The sequence below is a fragment of the Pristiophorus japonicus genome, chromosome 13 (genome assembly GCF_044704955.1).
Source record: "Pristiophorus japonicus isolate sPriJap1 chromosome 13, sPriJap1.hap1, whole genome shotgun sequence".
Classification (NCBI taxonomy): Eukaryota; Metazoa; Chordata; class Chondrichthyes; family Pristiophoridae; genus Pristiophorus; species Pristiophorus japonicus.
Window position 1 is genome coordinate 168,268,873 of NC_091989.1, and position 22,334 is coordinate 168,291,206.

Here is a 22,334-nt window from a genome sequence, read left to right on the forward strand (position 1 = left end):
ATATATATTTTTTTTTAAGTATCTTTCAAGTTCACCATTTATACTGGATTGTAATTTTCTTTAACGGTTTGAAGATCCAACAGCCCTACCTTACTGTTGCCACAAGATGGTGCTAGGAACCCACGATTGTGCAGCTTCTAATGCCAGTGGTGGTTTTGTTTGCGATTCTGTTTCCCTACCTCCACCATCTGGTAACAACTGTTTCTTTCATTACTCTCCTGTTATTTTGCATCCTGTTAGTCCCTGCTTCCTTCTCTCCCTCAAGGCCATCTTCCTTTTTGAATACTGTTTCTTGTCACTGCCTTTTATTTTCAATCGAATCGTGTTTGATTTACCTTCTGCCATATTTTTTCCGATCTGTAACCAGTACTATTTCATTGGCATACATTAAGTTGTTTAGGTTCCACTGATGTTGAATCCAATTTCCAAGTTATCCAGATTTTTTCTCATCATTAGCTTAGCTTATGTGTAGAAAGGATTGAGTAACAATGTATCATGGAATCATAGAAAATCCTTGGGCTGGATTTTTGGCTGATTTGCGCCACATTTAGCGCCTGGGCACGGTGCAAAAACTTTTTTTTGTCGTGAAACGAAGCACACAAGATTTTGCTTCCGGGTGGCATTTTCGACACTGTTTTTGCGGCAGCACTAAAACTTGCCGTCTGCCCACTGTTTTGACCGAGCTGGATGCTGGAGGACAAAGGTTACGGCCTCGCCACCTGGCTGATGACCCCCCCCCCCCCGGAACCCTCAGACAGAAGTCAAGCATCGCTATAATGAGAGCCATATAGCCCCATGCAACACCGTCGAACAGACAATTGGAGTACTCCAGCAGCGCTTCCGATGCCTGGACCACTCTGGAGGCTGCCTGCAATGCTCCCCTCAGCAGGTCTGAGTTCATTGTGGTGTGTTGCATGCTACGTAACCATCATGAGGGGACAAGATTTGCCACTAGGGATTGCAGGGGCACCTCATTGGAGGGGAGGAGGAGGAAGACAAGGAAGAGGAGCCTGGCGAGGAACCCATGCCACCATCACCCCCACCACAACCACGGGAGGCATCGTGGAAATTTCGCTGCTGCAAAAGCCTTGTGTCAGCAGCTCATAATTGGACTCTTTCCTTAGAGTGAACGGCACCGTTGCCTGGCCTCTCTATCCCACCATATTGACTATTCCTCTTATTCTGCAAATGAGACACTGCACAGGAATGGTTACGATGAACAAAAGAATTTAATAAACTGTCAACTTTGTAAGCTTTGTAAACTTTAATAAAATAACATAAATTAGCTGCATCCAGCAGTGTGATAATTCAACAACAACAACATTATGAACAAGATAAATCAGAACATCCTAAAACATAAAACATAGGATGCATCCAGCATCAACAACATAAATGCAGCAACCCCTGCCCCACTATCTTTTACCACCGGCTTTCTCTTTCCCCCCGCACCACTTACCGCAAATCCCCCTCCCTTGCCTGCTGCTCCTAACCCAAGTGGGGGTACCAAGATGGCGTGCAGCAACGTTGTCAGCATTACTGTGCTGGGGGGGTTGGGGGTGAGACACAATGGAGACGCTGTCTGGGGGCACACTGGATCAGCTCGTGGCATGAAAGACCCGGTTTCTGACTGGCGAGTATCTTCATCGGCGTTGACAGTCTCAGGTGGTTGGGGTTTGGGTGCACCAGTGGGGAACGCAGAGAGTATGACTAGAGGGTTTATGGACTATCACCTGCCCAAGCTGAAGCAGAGCTTGTGCCAGTGATGCACCATATTCGACAAGGCTTCGCACCACACTCTCCGGGACTTCAGTGTCACTGCTGGAGGCCACCAGCCTCGTGTGAGCACTGATGGGCTCACTGGTTTCAAGGCTCGCACAGACAATCTGCGACCCTACCTCTGTAATGGTCGCAATGAGAGCCTCGATGGTCGCAGGAATCCTACCCAAGACATCAAGAAGCTGACGGGTAAAGTGGACGTTCTTCCTGGACAGTCCCACCATGTCCAGTTCCACGTCTGCCTGTCTGACAGCAGACCAACTTTGCCGATTCACCCTCCGGAGAGATGGCATACGGGATTCGGCCCCAGAACTGCATTGCTGCATGTCATTAGTTCTTGGAGCCTCAGAGTTGTCGAACCCTGCAAAAGTTACGTCATCGTCCTCAGGCGAGGTGTGTGCCGGTGGTAAAGGAGGGATGGATTCCATCTGCCCTGGAGTCGGCTGATCTTCAAACTCACCCTCTTCTTCCACCTCCACACGATGGCCTGACATGGCATGTTGTTTTGAGGATTGCTGCGGCTGTAGCTGATCATCTGGAAGTAGAAAGCAACAGACGAGTGGTTAGCAGCAGGGAAGGGAGCAGGGTGACATGAGGAAGGTTGCATAGCACAGGCTCATGTGAAGGACCGCCGCTACTCCATTATATCTAGTCCACAGAAACTGCATGGCATTGCCCCAACGCTAGTCCACAGACACTGCGGGACATTGCCCCAACCCAGCCCAGGGAGAGTGCAGGACTTACCTTCCGTATCCAAGTGGGGGCCAGCACCCCCAGTGGCAATTGCCCGACCTGAGACGCCAATGAGGCCTGCCACTCGCTCCTCAATGTCAGTGAGTGGCAGGGTCTGAGGCGGACCGCTGCCTGTCCTCACCTGCTCGCGCCGATTGTGAGACTTCTTTGCATGCAAAGATGAAAATGGGAATCGTTACAAGAGGGTCCATCTGCTCTTGTGACACACACAGCCACCAAAGCACTTTTACCATACTGTCTGGATGTAATAGGAGTCCTCTGTTTAATGGCCTTGGAAGTTGCATATGGTTCATCAGAAGGACGTCGAAGTGCGGAGACATCTTATGATCTCTCGGAAAGCAATCTTAATAATGTGTAAAGATCATTCATGGCAAATAGGGTGCCAAACTAAGCCTACCTGTGTGTCATGCATTTTAAGAGGCAACCCACAGAGTGCTGAGAGACAGCAACAGCATGAGAACACCACAGACTGCTGATAGGCACCAAAAGCATGAGAACAAATCATGTCAGATTTATAATTGAAAGAATGAAGGAGTACATGAATAAAAATTGTACTCACTCGAACGACCCTCGAAAGATCATTGAACTTTTTTCAGCACTGTTTACCATTCCTGACCACTGTGTCTGAGGCAGAGACCTCCTCAGCGATTTCCCTCCATATGCGATTAAAAATGGATGCCGGGGGTCTAGATCGACCCCTCCGATGTAATTCCTGCCATCTTCTCTCCACAGCCCCCACTCGAGCTCTGTTAGCTTCCTGGCTAAATCGCTTGGCACTTCTCGTCCTCCATGATCAGAATTCAATTTTAAAATGGCTGATTCAGCTCCGGGTGTACTGCGCATGCGCACGGCCGCATTCCTGCATTAGCGTTTGCGATCGGACAGCAGACCAAAAGCGCGGGAAGAAAAAAAGAAGTTTGCGCATGCGCAGACTGGCCAATTTTTTTTTAGTGCCAGATCGTTTGGCTCTGGTGCACAAATTGTGTGGTGCAACGCCAGAGTTAGCGCTAACACTCCTCGTGAACTGTCATTTGGCAAAAGTTGCGTGCTCTGGTGCTAACGCTAACCCGGCCCTAAATTTTTGATTTTGCAGCGATTTGAGTCCGGAAACTGGCGCAAACGCAAAACCTTGAAAATTTAGTCCCTTGTCCTGATCATCTACGGTAAACTTGTTACCAAGTTTTACTGCTGTTTGCTTTTTTACATAAAGCATTATCGGGTCCTACTCTTGTCTGCCAAAACTGTTCACTATTCCAGGATAATTCTGGAATGCAAAGATAAGCTCCGGCTTCGATTCTCTACTGCTAACTTTCGTCTTAACCCCCTCTCTCTGTCTTCTCCACGCTCCTCCAAAAACAAGCCTGAGGAATTCATGGACTTCTTTGTCTCTAAGATTGAGACCATCTGATCAGCTGCCCTTGCCACTTGCCTTCCTTGCCCTAGCCCGCCGGGCCAAACTTCCTGTAGGGTCACCCCCTGCCCTAGCGCTGAACTCTCATCTTTCTCTAGTTTCTCTCTGATCTCCACTGTTGACCTCTCCACGCTCATCTTGTCCATGAGACCCACTTCCTGCTCCCTCGACCCTACTCCCACCAAACTGCCGATACCCAACTTCCTCCTCTATCTCCCCATGTTAGCTGACTTCGTTAACGGTTTGCTCTCCTCGGGTACTGTCCCTTTCTCCTTAAAATCTGCCCTCATCACCTATCCTCAAAAAAACAACCCAGAGCCCCCCTATTCTTGCAAACTACCGTCCCATCTTCAACCTCCCTTTCCGCTCAAGTTCTTGAACGTATTGTCGCTTCCCAGAAATGTGCCCATCTTTCCCGCAACTCCATGTTTAAATTCCTCCAATCCGGGTTCAGTACCGAAAGATGTCAGCAAAGTGACAAGTGACGACCTTTGTGAATGTGATAAAGGTAAACTATCCCTCCTCGTCCTTGATTTGTCTGCAGCCGCTGGCCAGGTTGACCACTCCACCCTCCTCCAACGCCTCTCCATCGTCGTCCAGCTGGGTGGGACAGTACTTGCCTGGTTCCATTCTTACTATCTAATCAGATCCAGAAAATCACCTGCAATGGCAGGTGCCCCTCCTATATCTCACTCCATGCTGCCCCTTGGTGACATTATCCGAAAACACGCCGTCATTTTCCACATGTACGCTGATGACATCCAGCTCTATCTCACCACCACTTCTCTCGACCCTTCCACAGTCTCTAAATTGTCAGACTGCTTGTCTGACATCCAGTACTGGATCAGCAGAAATTTTCTCCAATTAAATATTGGGAAAATTAAAGCTTAAAGCCCATTGTCTAAAGTCCCCGCCACAAACTCCGTTCCCTAGCCACTGATTCTATCCCTCTCCCTAGAATCTGTCTGAGGCTGAACCAGACTATTCGCAACCTTGGTGTCCTATTTGACCCCGAAATTATTTTCTGACCACATATCTGAGGCATAACTAAGACTGCCTATTTTCATCTCTGTAACATCGCCCGTCTCTGCCCCTGCCTCAGCCTCAGCTGCTGCTGAAACCCTTATTTACCTCTCGACTTGACTATTCCAAAGCATTCCTGACTGGCCTCCCACGTTCTACCCTACATAAACTTGAGGTAACCAAAAACTCAGCTGCCCATGTCCTAACTCACACCAAGACCTGCCCCCCCACCCCCCCATCATCACTGTGCTCGCTGACCTACATTGGCTCTCAGTTAAGCAACGCCTTGATTTCAAAATTCTCATACTTGTTTTCAAATCCCTCCACGGCCTTGTCCCTCCCTATCTCTAATCTCCTTCACCTTCTCCTCCTGCCCCCCCTCTAATAAATGAGCTTGGATGCACTTAACTTCAGATATCTGTTCAATAGTGTTCTTCAAACAAGTATTCCTTTTGAGTGTTCTTTTACCGTGTCCAAGTTGCACGTGTTCCTGATTTGCTGTCCGATCTGTCACATTTCCAAGGTAGCGTGCTGAAGAAAATAGAGCAGCAATTTAAAAAAAAAACGGAACGTTACTCTGTAGTCAGTATAGCAGGACAGATTCCAGGAAACCTCGGACACTTGGTAGGAATGGTTGGACCTATTCAGCCAGTAATCCTAATGTTAGTGACGTACCTCAATAGTGTTATTTTTCAGAGCTTCAGCTGTTAATCGGATTGATTTCCACTGCCAACCGTGCCCTCACTACAATATATCATCTCAGATATGTTGCTTCAATAGTATTATGTTAGTATGTATTTTACAAATACTACTGGGAGTAGGGTTGAGGAAAGCATAGTTACACTGCTTAGGTTGTGGTGTTTATCCTTCATTTGATAAGGTGCCACATAAAAAGTTACTACACAAGATAAAATTTCACGGGTTGGGGGTAATATATTAGCATGGATAGAGGATTGGCTAATGAACAGAAACCAGAGATTAGGGATAAATGGTTCATTCTCGGGTTGGCAATCAGTAACCAGTGGGGTGTTGCAGGGATCGGTGCTGGAACCCCAACTATTTGCAATCTGTATTTACGACTTGGAGGAAGGGACTGAGTGTAACGTAGCCAAGTTTGTCGATGATACAAAGATGGGAGGAAAAGCAATGTGTGAGGAGGACACACAATCTGCAAAAGGACATAGACAGGCTAAGTGAGTGGGCAAAAATTTGGCAGAAGGAGTATAATGTTGGAAAGTGTGAGGTCATGCACTTTGGCAGAAAAAAAAATCAAAGAACAAGTTATTATTTAAATGGAGAAAGATTGCAAAGTGCTGCAGTACAGCGGGACCTGGGATACTTGTGCATGAAACACAAAAGGTTAGTATGCAGGTACAGCAAGTGATCAGGAAGGCCAATGGAATCTTGGCCTTTATTGCAAAGTGGATGGAGTATAAAAGCAGGGAAGTCTTGCTACAGTTGTACAGGGTATTGGTGAGGCCACACCTGGAATACTGCGTGCAGTTTTGGTTTCCATATTTACGAAAGGATATACTTGCTTTGGAGACAGTTCTGAGAAGGTTCACTAGGTTGATTCCAGAGATGATTGGGTTGACTTATGAGGAAAGGTTGAGTAGGTTGGGCCTCTACTCATTGGAATTCAGAAGAATGAGAGGTAATACTATCGAAACGTATAAGATTATGAGGGGGCTTGACAAAGTGGATGCAGAGAGGATGTTTCCACTGACGGGGGATACTAGAACGAGAGGGCATAATCTTAGAATAAGGGGCCGCCCATTTAAAACTGAGATGAGAAATTTCTTCTGAGGGTTGTAGGTCTGTGGAATTCGCTGCCTCAGAAGCTGGGACATTGAATAAATTTAAGACAGAAATAGACAGTTTCTTATTCAATAAGGGAATAAGGGATTATGGAGAGCGGGCAGGGAAGTGGACCCGAGTCCATGATCGGATCAGCCATGACCGTATTAAATGGCGGAGCAGGCTCGAGGGGCCACATGGCCTACTCCTGCTCCTATTTCTTATGTTTTTATGTGTAAATGGAATAGCTTTGAGGATAATGAGTGAGCACGGCCACCATTTGGGTTTGTGCACAAGCTGGATTTCAGGTCTTCAGTGAGACCCTGTCACTGTTAGTTACTGCTTGCAAGTTTGAGGTGGAATTGTTTGTACATGGGATTTGGATGCGTACGAGTTGTATAGAAGTGGGTTTCACTGGTCAATTCATTTTTGGACTTTTTCAAGCTGAATACACAACTCTCCTTGTCTGTGGCTTCCTTGTGAAAATGGATACGGTGTGATTGCACAATAAAATATTCTGCACTTGAAAAGTTGTTACTTTTATAATAACTGTTCAGTAAGTGCTCTCAAAACACTACTTTAAAAAAGGACCATTCAGTGGGCAGCAATATGCTCTGCCGCAGTGTGTTGAGGTACAGATTGGTGCTTATGATGTCCCAAAGAACGGGAGCACCAAAATGCTGAGCTGCCTGGGTAAGCTGAGACAGAGTATATTTGCGGTGCTGTTGCCATATTTGCTAGCTGGCTGAGGCAGATAATGAGGCCAAAGAGGAAAAACCAAATTTTGCGCAATGAGGGAACGTATAGGTTATTGGGCAGGGGAGTATGCAGATATAATCTTTATTGGTATGCTATATCATAGTAATCTGTTGAGCAAAATGTTCCTTTTGAATTTTTGTGATGTATTACATTAAGATTGATACACAAGACATTTCGAGGGCCACGTGGAAATTGATTTCAATGGGTAGATCCAAATTTCAAGAGATTAATCTTATAATGTAACTTTTTTTTCCCTCCCCCATCTCTACAGAACTGCTGGAAACTGTGAAATTGGTACATAAACCAGTGTCTTTGCAACCGCGAGGTCTGATCAACAAAAGCAATTGGTGCTACATCAATGCTGTATCCTTAAAATCTGCATATAACATGGTACCTAACATCCAATTGTGCAACTGAAAGACTTTAAATGAAAGTTCCAGTATCAAAACAAAAAAGATTGCTGTGAAATATGATCATTTGAGCATGTAGTTCATAACCAGTCTCGTGAAAGGCTTACTGGAATGCATTTTACAATTCTAGAAATTGTGCTGGTGGGCGATAAAAGTAAATTTGCAATTAAGTAATGTATTTGTGTACCACTGATAAGCATAGAATGGTTACAGCACAGAAGGAGGCCGTTCAGCCCGTTGAACCTGTGCCGGCTCTCTGCATCAGCACTTCAGCCAATCCCACTTCCCCGCCCTTTCCCCGTAGCCATGCAAATGTTTTTCCATCAGGTACTGATCCAATTCTCTTTGAAACCACAATTGAATCTGCTTCCACCACCCCTTCAGGCAGTGAATTCCAGATCCTAACCACTCGCTGTGCAAAAAAGGTTTTTCCTCATGTCGCCGTTGGTTCTTCTGCCAATCACACCTTAAATCTGTGTCCTCTGGTTCTCGACCCTTCCCTCAATGGGAACAGTTTCTCTCGATCTACTTTGTCTAGACCAGGGGTGGGCAATTAATTGGGTAGGAGGGTTACTTAAGTTTTGATGAGCTGTTTAGGGCCGCCCACCAATGTTCCACCAATGGCGCAGTTCTGCGCAGGCCAGTCCCCAGCTCCTGCCGCTGGAAGAGATACTGCGCATGCGCAGCTGCATAGTGGCCGGCCGCGCAGCAAATTTAAAGGGACCATGCACGAAGAAAATGAGGGGAACATTGCATAAACATAAATTCAAATAGTAGTCAGATACTATCTTACATACACAACATGTATTCGATACTGCTTAGAAAGGAATCAAAGATAAAAGTTAAAAATGTCGTGGTATCTTCTGGTCTCCAGTGCTGTGAAATAGAACTGTACCCTCTTTAGAGCCTTTGTCAGCATCAATTTCTTACCACAGTCACCCTTGTGTCCCTCTGCAAAGATTACTAATGCTGCCCCAATTGGTGCCAGAAGCCAACTCCCCTCCTGTCTTTAGTCTCGATACCAGTAGAGAAAAGATGCATAAGATTTGTGGAGATGAGCAGCTATGACTCCACTATAAAATATATAGGGCATATTCGAGTACGTAGTACATTCTGGGTATGGATGTCCGCCATTGGGACCCAGAATTACGGAATGGACCCTTTTAAGATTGGGCCAGGGTGAATGTTATTTGCGAATTATTAATTTGAATTAAGTATTAGTATGTTTTTTTCTTGGTTGCTGTTCGGGTCTGTCTCTGACCCATGAGAAGAAAGCGGATATACGAATGTGCAGCTCGAGCTCCTGCTCGCGTTCTATATCTGTCCCATCCAGCGGGCCAGATAGAATGACTTGACGGGCTGGATATGGGCCGCGGGCCCTATTTTGCCCACCACTGGTCTCGACCCCTCATGATTTTGAACATCTCTATCAAATCTCCTCTCAATCTTCTCTTCTCTAGGGAGAACAACCCCAGATTCCCTAGTCTAACCAGGTAACTCAAGTCCCTTATCCCTGGAACCATTCATGTAAATCTTTTCTGCACCTCTTTAAGGTCTTCACATCCTTCCTGAAGTGCGGTGCCCAGAATTGGACACAGTACTCCAGTTGAGGCCAAACTAGTGTTTTATAAAGTTGCAGCATAACTTCCTTGCTTTTGTACTCTCTGCCTCTATTTATGAAGCCCAGGGTCCCGTATGATTTTTTTTTTTATAACCGCTTTCTCAACCTGCCCTGCCCCCTTCAACGATTTGTGCACATATACCCCTGGGTCTCTCTGTTCCTGCATCCCCCTTAAGAATGGTGCCCTTTAGTATATATTGCCTCTCCTTGTTCTTTTCCGCGTTAACTTTGATCTGTCAATGTATCCGCCCATTCCAGCAGCCTTTCTACCAGCCTGTCTGTCTGTCTTGAAGACAATCACCATCCTCCTCACTGTTCACTATACTTCCAAATCTCCTCTCAATCTTCTCTGCTCCAGGGAGAACAACCCCAGATTCTCTAGTCGTCTGTAAATTTTGAAAGTGTGCCCCGTCCACCCAGGTCTAAGTCATTAATACACATCAAGAAAAGCAGTGGTCCTAGTCCTAGCTTACAGTATTGGAATTTGCAGAAAGCAGTGCTGGAAATATCTGGAAACCATTCTAAGCAAGAATTTTCAAACATTTTTAAAGTTGGGCTGCATTAAGATTCTCATGTGCCTTTTGCACCCAACTAGTATGGAAGTGTGTGTGGTAAGTCTCCCCCTTCCCCCCAAAAAAAAATCTGCAAAGCTTTTATTGTCAACAATTACAGTTTGCATTTATGTAACTGCTTTAAAGTGGAAACACATCCCAAGGCACTTCATGGAGACATGAGGTAAACTTAATGTTCAGCCAAAGATAATTTTTAAATGAATACTTCAGGGTATTCCTTTAGCTTGTTGCAATAAGCAATTGTGAAGATGCACAAGCAAAATGCATAATTTGAAAGATACTTGAAACAAGCAGATTATATTGGATATATGACAAACCATTTGGCTCAGCCAATCCATGCCGGCGTTTATGCTCCACTCAAACCTTCTCCCGTCTTTCCTCATCTAAATCTATCAGCATATCCCTCTATTCACTTGTCCCACATATGCTTATCTAATCATCCCTTAAATTAATCTATATTCACTTCAAACCATTCTCTGTAGTAGCGAATTCCACATTCTCACCACTCTTTGAGTAAAGAATTTTCTTCTGAATTCCCTATTGGATTTCTTGGTGACTATCTTATATTAATGGCCTCTAGTTATACTCTACTCCACAAGTGGAATCTCTCTCTCTATCCACTCATCAAAACCTTTTGTAATTTTAAAAACCTCTAATAGGTCATCCCTCAGACCCATCCTTTCCTGATATGCATACCCTTGCATTTCTGGTATCATCCGTGTAAATTTTCTCTGCACCCTGGTTGATATATAACATTGGAATTCAATAAATTTGAAGTACACCATTACCAAAAGTCATACTAACTACTTATCCTTTCCTTCTTGAGAATTAAATTACCGATCATTGTAAAATAATATTTGAACGGACAAAACTTAGAATCAGCTTCTAAGACCTGGAGCTCAATAGTATAGAAAAATTATCTGAATCTCTGAATTAGTCTATAACCTTCAGCTGAGTTACAGTGAGAGTATCCAGTACTTTTGGAATAAAAATCTTAAAGTTGGATAAGTTTGGAATTGCATTGCATTGTAATAATTTCTGTGCCGGTGATTTGGAAAGCCGATGTAGAAGCCTCTTTTAATGATGACTACATTTTGGATTATAAATTGCATCAGGTTAACTCTCTTCCTCTCCCCACCCATCCTAATTTAACTGCCTATTTTAAAAATACCTGCTGTGGCATTCTTTTTATTTTTAAACTAGTAAGGACAGATATATAAATTGCTAGCTGGTGCCTCCGATGAAGTTATTTTGATAAGTAGTTGATTATTGGGAATTGAGGCACATTTTGAAGAATTACAAATATTTTACTGTAAATTGTTTGACGGGCCTTTTAGTTATTTTTCTTTAAATGTCAAGATTTTAATCATGCTGTACAAAATTGATAGGACATGTGGAACAAGCTATCTTCAGTTTGCTTAATAGGACATCAATGCATATAATGAAAAACAAAATTACGCATAAAAATACAGTATTAAAATAGACAAGCCAGTCACAGTAATGGGCACATCAAAATCCTTCAGAAATTTAAAAAGTGCATATTTTGATGAAGTTGCTTGCTGCACACTAGGAAACATGTTTCTGTTGCCTCCACGTTCCAACTCTTGCCATGCTTAGCTTTAAGCACTGGGTTGTAGACCCATAGCAAATGAAACTCAATTATTTATCCCCTTAACTAACATGACATAGACTCTGCAAGCTTTGGTTGCATGCCCACCCATGTACCACCTGATGAAGTCTATCCCGATATATAATGAGACACAGAGACCTCGCAGTTCTACACCGATGATTGACAGCTTGTATGTATCTCGTATATTGCATATATTTATAAATATACTTGAAATGTTCACTTACATAAACTTAAAAATAAAACTGGTGAGACAGACAAATTGTGAATGATCAAATTGCGGTATGTCTGATAGTATTACTTTCTAAGAACTTTTAGCCAGGTTTATTGTTGTTTTATTAAAAGAATGAAGACCATAACCACTTTGATGATAAATGTTCTCTAAACTGCAAATTGTTCTATTTTGTTAATTAGTGTTCGACTGATGAATGAGTTCAGTACAATGCCAGTACCCTCCAAGATAAAACCAGGTATGTATTTTCTGAAATAACACATTAACTAGTGTATCTGTGTGGCCGTATGCTAATAAAGGCCACTGTGAACTCCATTTTATTAAAAAAATTCATTAAATGACAGTTGAATAAATAGCTACAGAATGGTTTGTTAAATTTTCATTTATAATATTGTGCAAAAAATCTTTAACACGGTTAAAAGTCATTTATGTTGCTATGCATAAGCTTTACTTTTTCTACATTTTGCTAGAATCTCTTGTGATCATAATCTTTCATAATTATTGTAAGGTACGGGTGATAAAACTGTTAAAGATATTCGCACTGGAATTCCCTTCGAACCAACCTACATTTATAGACTGCTGACGGTTATCAAGTCAAGTTTATCTGAAAAGGTATGTTTAGGGTATTGTTTGCACTCGAGTATGTTGTAATGGTTTGCTTTAATCCCAAATGGTGTTTTGGAGTTTCAGTAGTATTGACTGTTAGCAAGTCCTTTTAGTGCCACTGCTATTGTTCTGTTGCAGTTTGAATATGCAATGCTGCAGTGAAACTATGTAAACAAAAGTTAAATTGAATGATGTAAGACCCTTGTGCTCATTAACAATCCAGATTGGCTTTATCATTTTTATAATTCATAATGGTAAAATCCTGTATGTAAACCAGTATGTCAAAGTGGAATTTAAAATGGAAACTTTATTGGTGGCGCAGTGCATGGTGCCAAGGATTGGGATGTGAGTTTATGCCCGTGACTTCTCCTCTTCTCTCTCCTCCCCCCACACCTCTGAGTTGTTCCGATCTCTCTCGTACCAAAGTGGGAGGTGCTGAAGAGAGGCCGTGCCCTTCCTCACAGAGGAGAGTTGTCACCGAGCCATGCTCTTCCTGTGATGCTGAAAGGTATTTTTTAATAATCATTAGTTGTTTTCGACTGTCTCTGTCTGCAACTGAATTTTTAATTTTTCCCGCCCCCCCACCCCTAAAGTCTCTACATATCAATCACTTTTCCTGATTGAGGAGTGCTGGAGACCTGCTCCCAATCACTGCTATTGCTGGTGCACAGTCAGCTGTTGGGTGAATGAGAGTGATGGCCCTCTAAGCTTCCCGCTTTCTAGAGAAATGGTCTAGCGACTCCACCCATATTATAGTTAAGATTGGGTATTCCTCCACCCCTCCTCCCCACCCCACTGGGAATCATGGACATCTTATATCATCATCACAATGCAGCTGTTGGAACTCTCAACATTGTACATCACTGTGCTACCATGTGCAATTGACTTCTTAATTCCCTTGCACTGCAAGAAGCAAATGACTTGTGGTATCTGTTAGTCCATCCACAAACACTTATCCTCAAATTACAAATGCATTTGTAGCTTTTTCAAAAATGTTGAATGGGTGTTTTTCATCATCCTTCCTTTGCCATAAGTATTCTGTTGTCAATAATTGAGCAGATTACAAGGAAGGGAAAATCTAAAGGAAAATGGTAAAAACCTGATGCAGATGGATTAAGTTTGTGATTGGACAGCAAATCAATCTTGCACACCACTTACGAGATAACCTTTCTATAGAGTGCAGGCTTATTGATATTAAACCCACCCAACAACTTTTCAGCACAATCTCAGAGGTCATAACATTTCTTGATTGAGTTTTGCGAATAAAAAAGTCTGGCAAAAGACTGACTTCCTCCATTGTGACTGTAGCTCGGCTTGTGGTAGCTAACTAGTGTTGGCTTTCAAGCCTCTTCTATTTGACGACTTATAGTTGGTATTTCCTATAACCGCTTGATAAAGAAGGTTCAACAGGATAAATTTACCGTTGTATTATCTCCTTTGAATCTAGCAGCAAAGTTGATGTGAGCATCATTCTGACTAGTTTTTTTAATCCACCAAGGCATTTTTATCTTATTTATCCCTTTATAGATATTTCAGTTTCCAGTTTCTGATGCAAGACTAGCTGCAATTTCAGGAGTTCGTTGCATAGTATCAGTAGCCAAAATTGTATCTTCATGCCTAAACATTCTGGCCTGCATAAGGAACACAACTCATCAGAAAGAATACCGTTCATACTTCAGTGGGAATTTCCCACTTGTCATTACTTGTTCTCATTCTCTTTCTACTAAATTCATTTACAACATGGTGGAATGGATTTGGTATCTACGCCAGTTGTTACTTCAGGACCTTCATGACTCCTACATTGCAAACTGTATAGAAAGAAAGAACTTGCATTTATATTTCGTGTCCTCGGAGCGTTCCAAGGTGCTTCACGGCCAATGAAGTACTTATGAAGTGTAGTCACTGCTAATGCAGAGAAACGCAGCAGTTAATTTGTGCGCAAGATCCCATAAACAGCCATAAGATAAATTGTCTGATCTGTTTTAGTGATGTTGATTGAGGGATAAATGTTGGACAGGACATTGGTAGAATTCCCCACCTCTTTGGATCATATAAGATAGTGCCATGGGATCATTTACATCCACTTGTGGGACAGACGGGGCCTCAGTTTAACATTTCATCTGAAAGTGGCATTCCTGACGATGCAATACTTCCTCCAAGTGTCAGCCTAGATTATGTGCTCAAGTCTCTGGCGAGGGGCTTCAACCCATGACTGTCTGACTCAGAAATGAGAGCCAACACTGACACTTTTTTTACTTTTTCAATCAGCAACGTCTTGCGTTTTTGTAAACAAACATTTTGACATTACATTGATCGGAGCTCAAGTAAGCCCAACCATCCCCCAAAGAAGACACGTTTAAGATATTTCCTAGCAAAACAGTACTGTCCCACAGTAAAGGTAATTGCAGCCACATCTCCTGCATATGCTCTGCAATTGTTATAGCTGTGTTGGTCAGGTCATACTCAAGAAAGCAGTTTCAGAAGTGGCTATACTAACTGCAACATGCATTGCACAACACTTGGGGAATCATGTCTTTTTCTATTTGAGAGGGAGATGGTTGATTTTATTTAAGTCAGGTCTATTCATCTTACTACTTTAGCAAGTTAACCCTGAAGCAAATGTGTTTCAAAGACTTTTCCTTGATGAAACTGTTACTACAATTTATTGCCTTTATGCATATCACAGATATCCTGAAAACTCAGTTATATTCTTTTATGCTCATCATTATATTGTATTACCAAAGTTTGGCTTCAAAAAAATAAATCAATAAATGTCTTCCCTCAGTTGGTACACACTTACCTCTGAATTAAGTTGTTGGTTCAAGGATCACTCCAGGACTTGTGGACTTAACCTGAGCTGACAGTTCAGTGTAGCAGTGAGCGGGTGCTGCATTAGAACTGATGACGTTAAACCGAGGCTCCATCTGTCTGTTCCATTGGTCCATGTGAATGCTAAAGATCCTATGCCATAAAACTTGGAAGAGGAGCAGGGTGTTCTTCTAGGTTCCTGCTAACATCTCTTACTCACTAACAGCACAAACAAAACCGAACTAGTCATTCATCTCACTTGCTGTTTGCGGGACTTTGCTGTGTGCAAATTGGCTGCTGCATTTATACACATCAGTAACTACTTCAGAAAACAAAAATAATTCATTGGCTACAAAAGCTCTGCGGGTGGCCTGAAAGATTGCATCAGATTCTATGTACATGCAAGTTTTATTTTTCCTGCTGAAACTTTCTATCACTAGTTTCTTTTTCAGCTTGTGTTTTTTTTAAAACATATATTTTAATTAATGGGTCACATTTTCTTGTTCAGGGCCGGCAAGAGGATGCAGAAGAATATCTGGGCTTCATTCTAAATGGTCTTCATGAGGAAATGTTGACACTGAAGAAACTGATTACTCCTCCGGATGAAAGTAAGTGACCTTCATTCTCTCTCTCACCCCCACCCCTTTCCAGGATTTAGTAAGTACAGGTGCAATGTTCCGAAGCGGGAACTCCGAAAACCGGAATTGTCCAAAAACCAGACATTTTGTGCACAGCTGATGGAGTCGCCTGGAATTATTGTCCGAAAACTGGATATTTGTGACAAAATCCGTCACGGATTTGGTCGAGGATCCCGGATTTCAGACAAAATCAAGTCTGAAATCCAGAATCCTCGACTGAATCCATGCCGAATTTCGGCTTTTGTTGGATTTCGGACCTCGCTACTCAAAACCTGGCACAGATTCGGTAGAGGATTCCTGATCTCAGACTATTGATTTTCTTGTCTGAAATCCAGAAAAACCCCAAAACTGGAACGGACTCTGTCCTGAGGATTCCGAATTTCAGACGGTGTACCTGTACAGTGTTTCCTGAAATGTGATTAGTTTCTTACTGCATTATGCATATTTAGTGCATGTTACAACAAATGTTCGTTGAAACATCTAATTTTCATTTCAATTGCAAACTTAATCTTCTGTGATTCCATTTAAAGGCAATGCGTACAGTATTTTTGGTAATTCTAGTCTTGATCCTAAAATAGTGTTGACGAACCAGAGATGTAGGGCAATCTATAAAAGCGGAGATGATTCCAAAATTATATAGTTAATTAAGTATTTATTTTGTGAAGTGAAATATTTGTATGCGTAGTATCATACAGAATTAGTTGGACTAATTCTGAGTTTGTATCATGGATTTCCCAAATGAGTGTGTTGAGGTTTTTATATCTTCCTGATGCTGTTATCGCCTTAAAACTGACATCTGCTGTAAAGCTTCATTGGACATTTATAGTAATCTGATGAGAATTCTCTATTTTGCAGCATCACATTATTTTAGTAGAAGTCTTTTTGTTATATTTTGCAGTACAACTGTTTGCCAGAATATTTGTTGGCAAATTAGTATTGCTTTATAACAGTTGAACATCACTAGTCAATTCTGTTCAGTTTGTGATTAGAGGATAATTAATGCCGTATCAGAAGTGTTCCACATTTTTTTTAAATCTTGAATTTATTACCAAGTCTTAATGTTACTGGAGTTTAGTTTGTGCAGAATGTGTTGAAAGAACATATGTACTTACATTTATATAGCACTTTATGTCCTCAGGGTGCTCCAATTCAGTTAATTACTTCTGAAATGCAAGCAGTAATATTTATGTAAACGCGGCAATCAATTTGGAAATAACAAATGAGATGGGTGACTCCTTGGTGTGTTTCTGGTGGTGGTAGATCATCGTCGGCAGTCCCTCGAAATCGAGGAAGACTTGCTGCCACTCCAAAAGTGAGTTCTCGGGAGGCTGTACAGTCCAATGCGGGAATTACAGTCTTTAACAGGTGAGGCAGACCGTGGTTGAAGGAAAGGGTGGGTGGGAAGGCTAGTTTGCCGCACGCTCCTTCCGCTGTCTGCGCTTGGTTTCTACATGCTTTCGGCGACTCGACTCGCAGTGCTCAGCACCCTCCTGGATACTCTTCCTCCGCTTAGGGTGGTTTTGGGCCAGGGATTCCCAGATGCCAGTGGGGATGTTACACTTTATCAAGGAGGCTTTGAGGGTGTCCTTGATAAAGTTGCACTGAAACTTGTATATACAGACACTCCAGAAAAATGGACACTTATTGCGCAACCCAAAGAACTTGCATAGTAAAGTATACGAGGCACTCTGAATCCATGGACATCTACAAATTACAAACTACGGATAGCATTTAATGCACCAAGCCTTTTTGTCGCATCACGGCAGGTCAGCGTGTTGCGACAAAGGGTTTTGTGAAAGGAACCACTTTTGTGGAATGGGGAGCTCTTTATCCAGCATACCTAGCGGCAGAGAAACAATCCATCTCTGGGATTCCATGCTTGAACTGCTCTATCCCATGTTTCTCTGCTGCTATGGATGCTGGGTAATGAACTCCCCATCGACCGAAAGCCCCCCCCCCCCCCCCGCCACAAACCCAGCTGCCACCTCGTGCTGACTTCCATGCACTGACCTCACCTGCTTCCCAAATCAAGGAAAGCCCCTGTGAATATTCGCACGTCCGATGTTCCCTTGTGAGCTGCACTTTGTTCTGCTCGGCCTGTGTTAACGTGCGGCCCCTTTTACAATGTCAAAGCTGGTCAGTAGCCTGCGCAGGACCTTTCAGATTGCTGTGCGGCCACGCGAGCACACCTCGGCAGGAATATTGGTGACGTCCATACACTCAGTGGCTGCTATCAGCTCTCCCCGACCCTGTCATCGGCTTCTTTCCCTCGGCTTCTGATGGTGGAGCTGCTGCTTTGAGGAGTTCTGGCTTCGGGGAGTGCAGGTGGATGCCTGGAGATGGATCTCTCGCTCTCGCTCGCACACTCTCTCTCTCAGTACACCGGCACAATTCCCCCCCTTTTTATTCTGTCCCCTAATGCTGGTAAGTAGAACTCATAAATGCAGTTCATTACTGAAGTTACACTCTGCTCTAAGTGAGAGCGGTTTGAAATGAACTGTGAATTTAGACTGCATTGTTGTAGCTGATTAGGTGCTGATCATCTCAGCTGGTTCTTGAATATTGACCATACAATGACCATTTTGAAAATAAGGACAACTGCAAAAAAAGACAGCTGATTTCAGTACCTAAGGTGACTAATTTACAGGTGTCCGTGTAGTCCTGTTGGTCGGGACACACTGGATCGTTGCTTGAAATCTTTTATGTGCACCCATATAGGCATGCAGTGCCTCGTTTAACATCTTGGCTAAATGACTTTGCTTCTGACAATGCAGTATTCCCGTGGTAATGTACTGACGTGTTAGCCTAAATTATGGGCTTAAGTCTTAACTAAGGTCACATGACATCCTGCTGGAAACACTCAGCAGGCCAGGCAACATCTGTGATGAGAGGTCTGAGACCCTTTTGTCAGAACTGGAAAAGTTAGAGATATAACTGATATTAAGCAGGTGCAGAGGCAGGGAAAGGGGGATGGGGTGGCAAGAACAAAGGGGACAGACGGTCCGTGATAGAGTGGAAGGCAGGAGTGATTAAATGTTGCAAATGGCGGTCAGAATCATAGACAGCTGCCGCCTGAAAATATACGGCAGAGGTTATAGTCTGAAATTGTTGATCTCGAAGTTAAGTCCACAAACTGCAAACTGCAACGTGCCTAATCGATGAGATGCTGTTCCGTGAGCTTACGTTGAGCTTCATTGGAACAGTGTAGAAGGCTGAGGGCCGAGATGTCAGAGAGTGGAGCGGAAAATTAAAGTGACAGGCGACTAGTAGCTCGGGATCATGCTGATTGAATGGAGGTGTTCCGCAAAGCAGTCACCTAATCTGCGTTTGGTCTCCAATGTAGAGGAGACTGCATCGTGAGCAACGAATACAGTATACTAAATTGCAAACACAAGAAAATTGCTGTTTCACCTGGAAGGAGTCTTTTGGGCCATGGATAGTGGGAAGGGAGGAGAGAAAGGGGCAGGTTTTGCATCTCCTGTGCTTGCACGAGAAGATGCTGTGGGGAGGGATATGAAACTGTTTCTCTCACCACAGATGCTGCCTGAGTGTTCCAGCATTTTCTGTTTTTGTTTTGGATTCTAGCATCCACAGTATTTTTCTATTGTTACATAACATCCTAATTGACTACCACAAAGGTAAACTAGCCCGTCTCGTCCTTCTGGATCTGTCTGCAGCCTTTGACACCGTTGACCACAAAGTTCTCCCAATGCCTCTCCACTGTGGTCCAGCTAGATGGGACTGCACTCGCCTGGTTTCATTCCTGTCTTTCCAGCCGTAACCATAGAATCACCTGCAATGGCTTCTCTTCCTACTCCTGCAATGTCACCTCTGGTGTCCCAAGGATCTATCCTTGGCCTCCTCCTATTTCTCATCTACATGCTGCCCCTCGGTGACATCACCTGGCAACACAATGTGAGTTTTCACATATACACTGATGATACCCAGCTCTACCTCTCCTCCACCTCTCTCGAACCCCACCACCTTCTCTATACTGTCAGACTGCTTGTCCGACATCCAGCACTGGATGAGTAGAAATTTTCTCCAATTAAATACTGGGACGACTGAAGCCATTGTCATCAGTTCATGCCATAAACTTTATTCCCTTTCCACTGATTCGATTGTTAATCCTGCCAATGGTCAAAGACTGACCAAGTCTGTTCACAACCTTGGTGTCACATTTGATTGCATTGAGCTTCCTTTCTATCCCTAAGATTGCCCATTTCCATCGACGTAATATTGCCCATCTTTGCCCTAACCTCAACTTATCTGCTGCCAAAATCCTCATCCAGGCTATTACCATCTCTAGACTTGACTATTCTGATGCACTCCTGGCTGGCCTACCTAGTTCTGCTCTCCATAAACTTGAGATTATCCAAAACTGTGTCACCCGTATCCTAACTCGCACCAAGTCCCACTCAGAAATCTTCCCTATGCTTGCTGACCTACATTGGCTCACAGTTAAGTAACGCTGCGATTTTAAAATTCTCATCCTTGTTTTCAAATCTCTCCATGGACTCTTTCCTCCTTATATCTGTAATCTCCTCCAGCCTTATAATCCCCCAGACCTCTGCTCCATCTATTTGAACATCCCTGATTTTAATTGCTCCACCATTGGTGGTCTGCCTTCAGCTGCCTAGACCCTAAGCTCTGGACTTCCCTCCCTAAATCTCAATGCCTCTCCCGTAATGTTCCCTATAATTTTTTGGGGGTGCACGGTCTCTTTAAGGGGCTGCGCAGCTTATTCAAACCTCTGCGCACGCGCGGTTTTTCCATTGAGAAACCAGCAATTGGTCTACGCGGGAGCTTTAGACAGCCATGCAACTAAATCGCAACATTACTCTACTTCTCTTATTTTCTCTAAGACGCTTCTTAAAACCTATCTTTTCGACCAAGCTTTTGGTGATCTGCTCCAGCGTCTTCTTATATGGCTCGGTGTCAATTTTTTAAATAACGCTCCTGTGAAGCGCCTTAGGACGTTTTATTGTGTAAAGGCGCTATATAAATATAAGCAGTTGTTGTCTTGGAGTGGGTCTTGAATGCACAATCTTCTGACCCAGGCAACACTTCGAACTTAGTCAAAAAGTAGCTGCAGTGGTTGTACAGATTGGAATTCACCCCTCGATAGCTGATCAGATAATAGAATTCATCAAGACAGTAATTCCAGTTGTAGGACTTTTCCATTAGTGCTGCAACGTTTCAAAGAGCACTGAAGTGGCGCAAGACAAAAGCATCAGAGTGGAATTCTCTACCCCAGAGGGCTGTGGATGCTCAATCAAGTATACTGAAGACTGAAATTGCTAAGTTTTTTTGGACACTGAGGGAATCCAGGGATCTGGGGATAGGGCAGGAAAGTGTTGAGGTAGAAGATAGCATGTTCCTATTGAATGGCAGAGCAGGCTCGAGGGGCCATATGACCTACTCCTATTTCGTGCATTTGTTGGTCTGTTGATAAGCTTTTTAAAATCTTGAATTAATACTTAAACTGGGGTACCAACACATGACTTTATATTAAAGTTCTGCCATTAAAGCACTGCAAAAGAATTACATTTTGTATTCAAATGCACGTTTTTAATAACCATTTAACCAAATGCTTAAGCTTTGATGGCTTAAGTTTTTTCTGTTTGGGTCCTCCTTTTGTGTGTGAAAGCAAAGGCAAGTATAGTGCCAATGCATTACAGAAGATCTCAAGAGTAGGTAACTTTTATTGTGCTTGATGACTAATTCAAAATTGACTTTAGTGTAGCTAAATAGTTTGTACTTTACAAGTGAGTACTGAGCGAAACCACGCATGCGTGTGAAATTATTAATGACCAAGGCAAGAAAGAGATGTACTATTTTTTATTCCCAGGGAGTCCTGGGGCGATATACAGGGATGCTATATAGTATATTTCGGTATAGACTGCAACAAATGAAAAGCAGGTAAAGCTTATCTTGAAGTAATTCTGGTTTGTGTTTGTTACAGGAAATGCTGTTTCAAATGGACCTGAATTGCAACAAGGAGCTGAAGAAGACGTGGAGGAGCAAGGTGAAGGTAGTGAGGATGAATGGGAACAAGTAGGACCTCGCAATAAAACATCTGTTACTCGCCAAGCTGACTTCATTCGAACCCCCATCACCGATGTCTTTGGTGGACACATAAGGTAGTTAATGATCCCTGGTTATTTTTCATTGTTGAATAACCTCTGTAATTGTGTGATGGAAACCGTTCCTTTTACTGCACATATGGAACTTTTTAATGTTTTTCTATGACTTGTGCATATCTGGGGCCCAAGTTTCCATACGATAAAAAACGGGCGCC

The 22,334-nt window shown here is 43.1% G+C and overlaps 1 protein-coding gene across 3 annotated transcripts in view; it reads left to right on the forward strand.

Moving 5' to 3' along the window:
- usp10 (ubiquitin specific peptidase 10) overlaps positions 1-22,334 on the forward strand; it is a 106,598-nt gene that overhangs the window by 49,288 nt on the left and 34,976 nt on the right. For all 3 annotated transcript variants that reach the window (XM_070898252.1, XM_070898250.1, XM_070898251.1), the window contains 6 exons: positions 7,791-7,882; positions 11,812-11,921; positions 12,164-12,219; positions 12,490-12,593; positions 15,904-16,003; positions 21,999-22,176. In XM_070898252.1, coding sequence (XP_070754353.1) covers positions 7,791-7,882; positions 11,812-11,921; positions 12,164-12,219; positions 12,490-12,593; positions 15,904-16,003; positions 21,999-22,176 — 640 coding nt within the window. The remainder of the gene's footprint in view (positions 1-7,790; positions 7,883-11,811; positions 11,922-12,163; positions 12,220-12,489; positions 12,594-15,903; positions 16,004-21,998; positions 22,177-22,334) is intronic.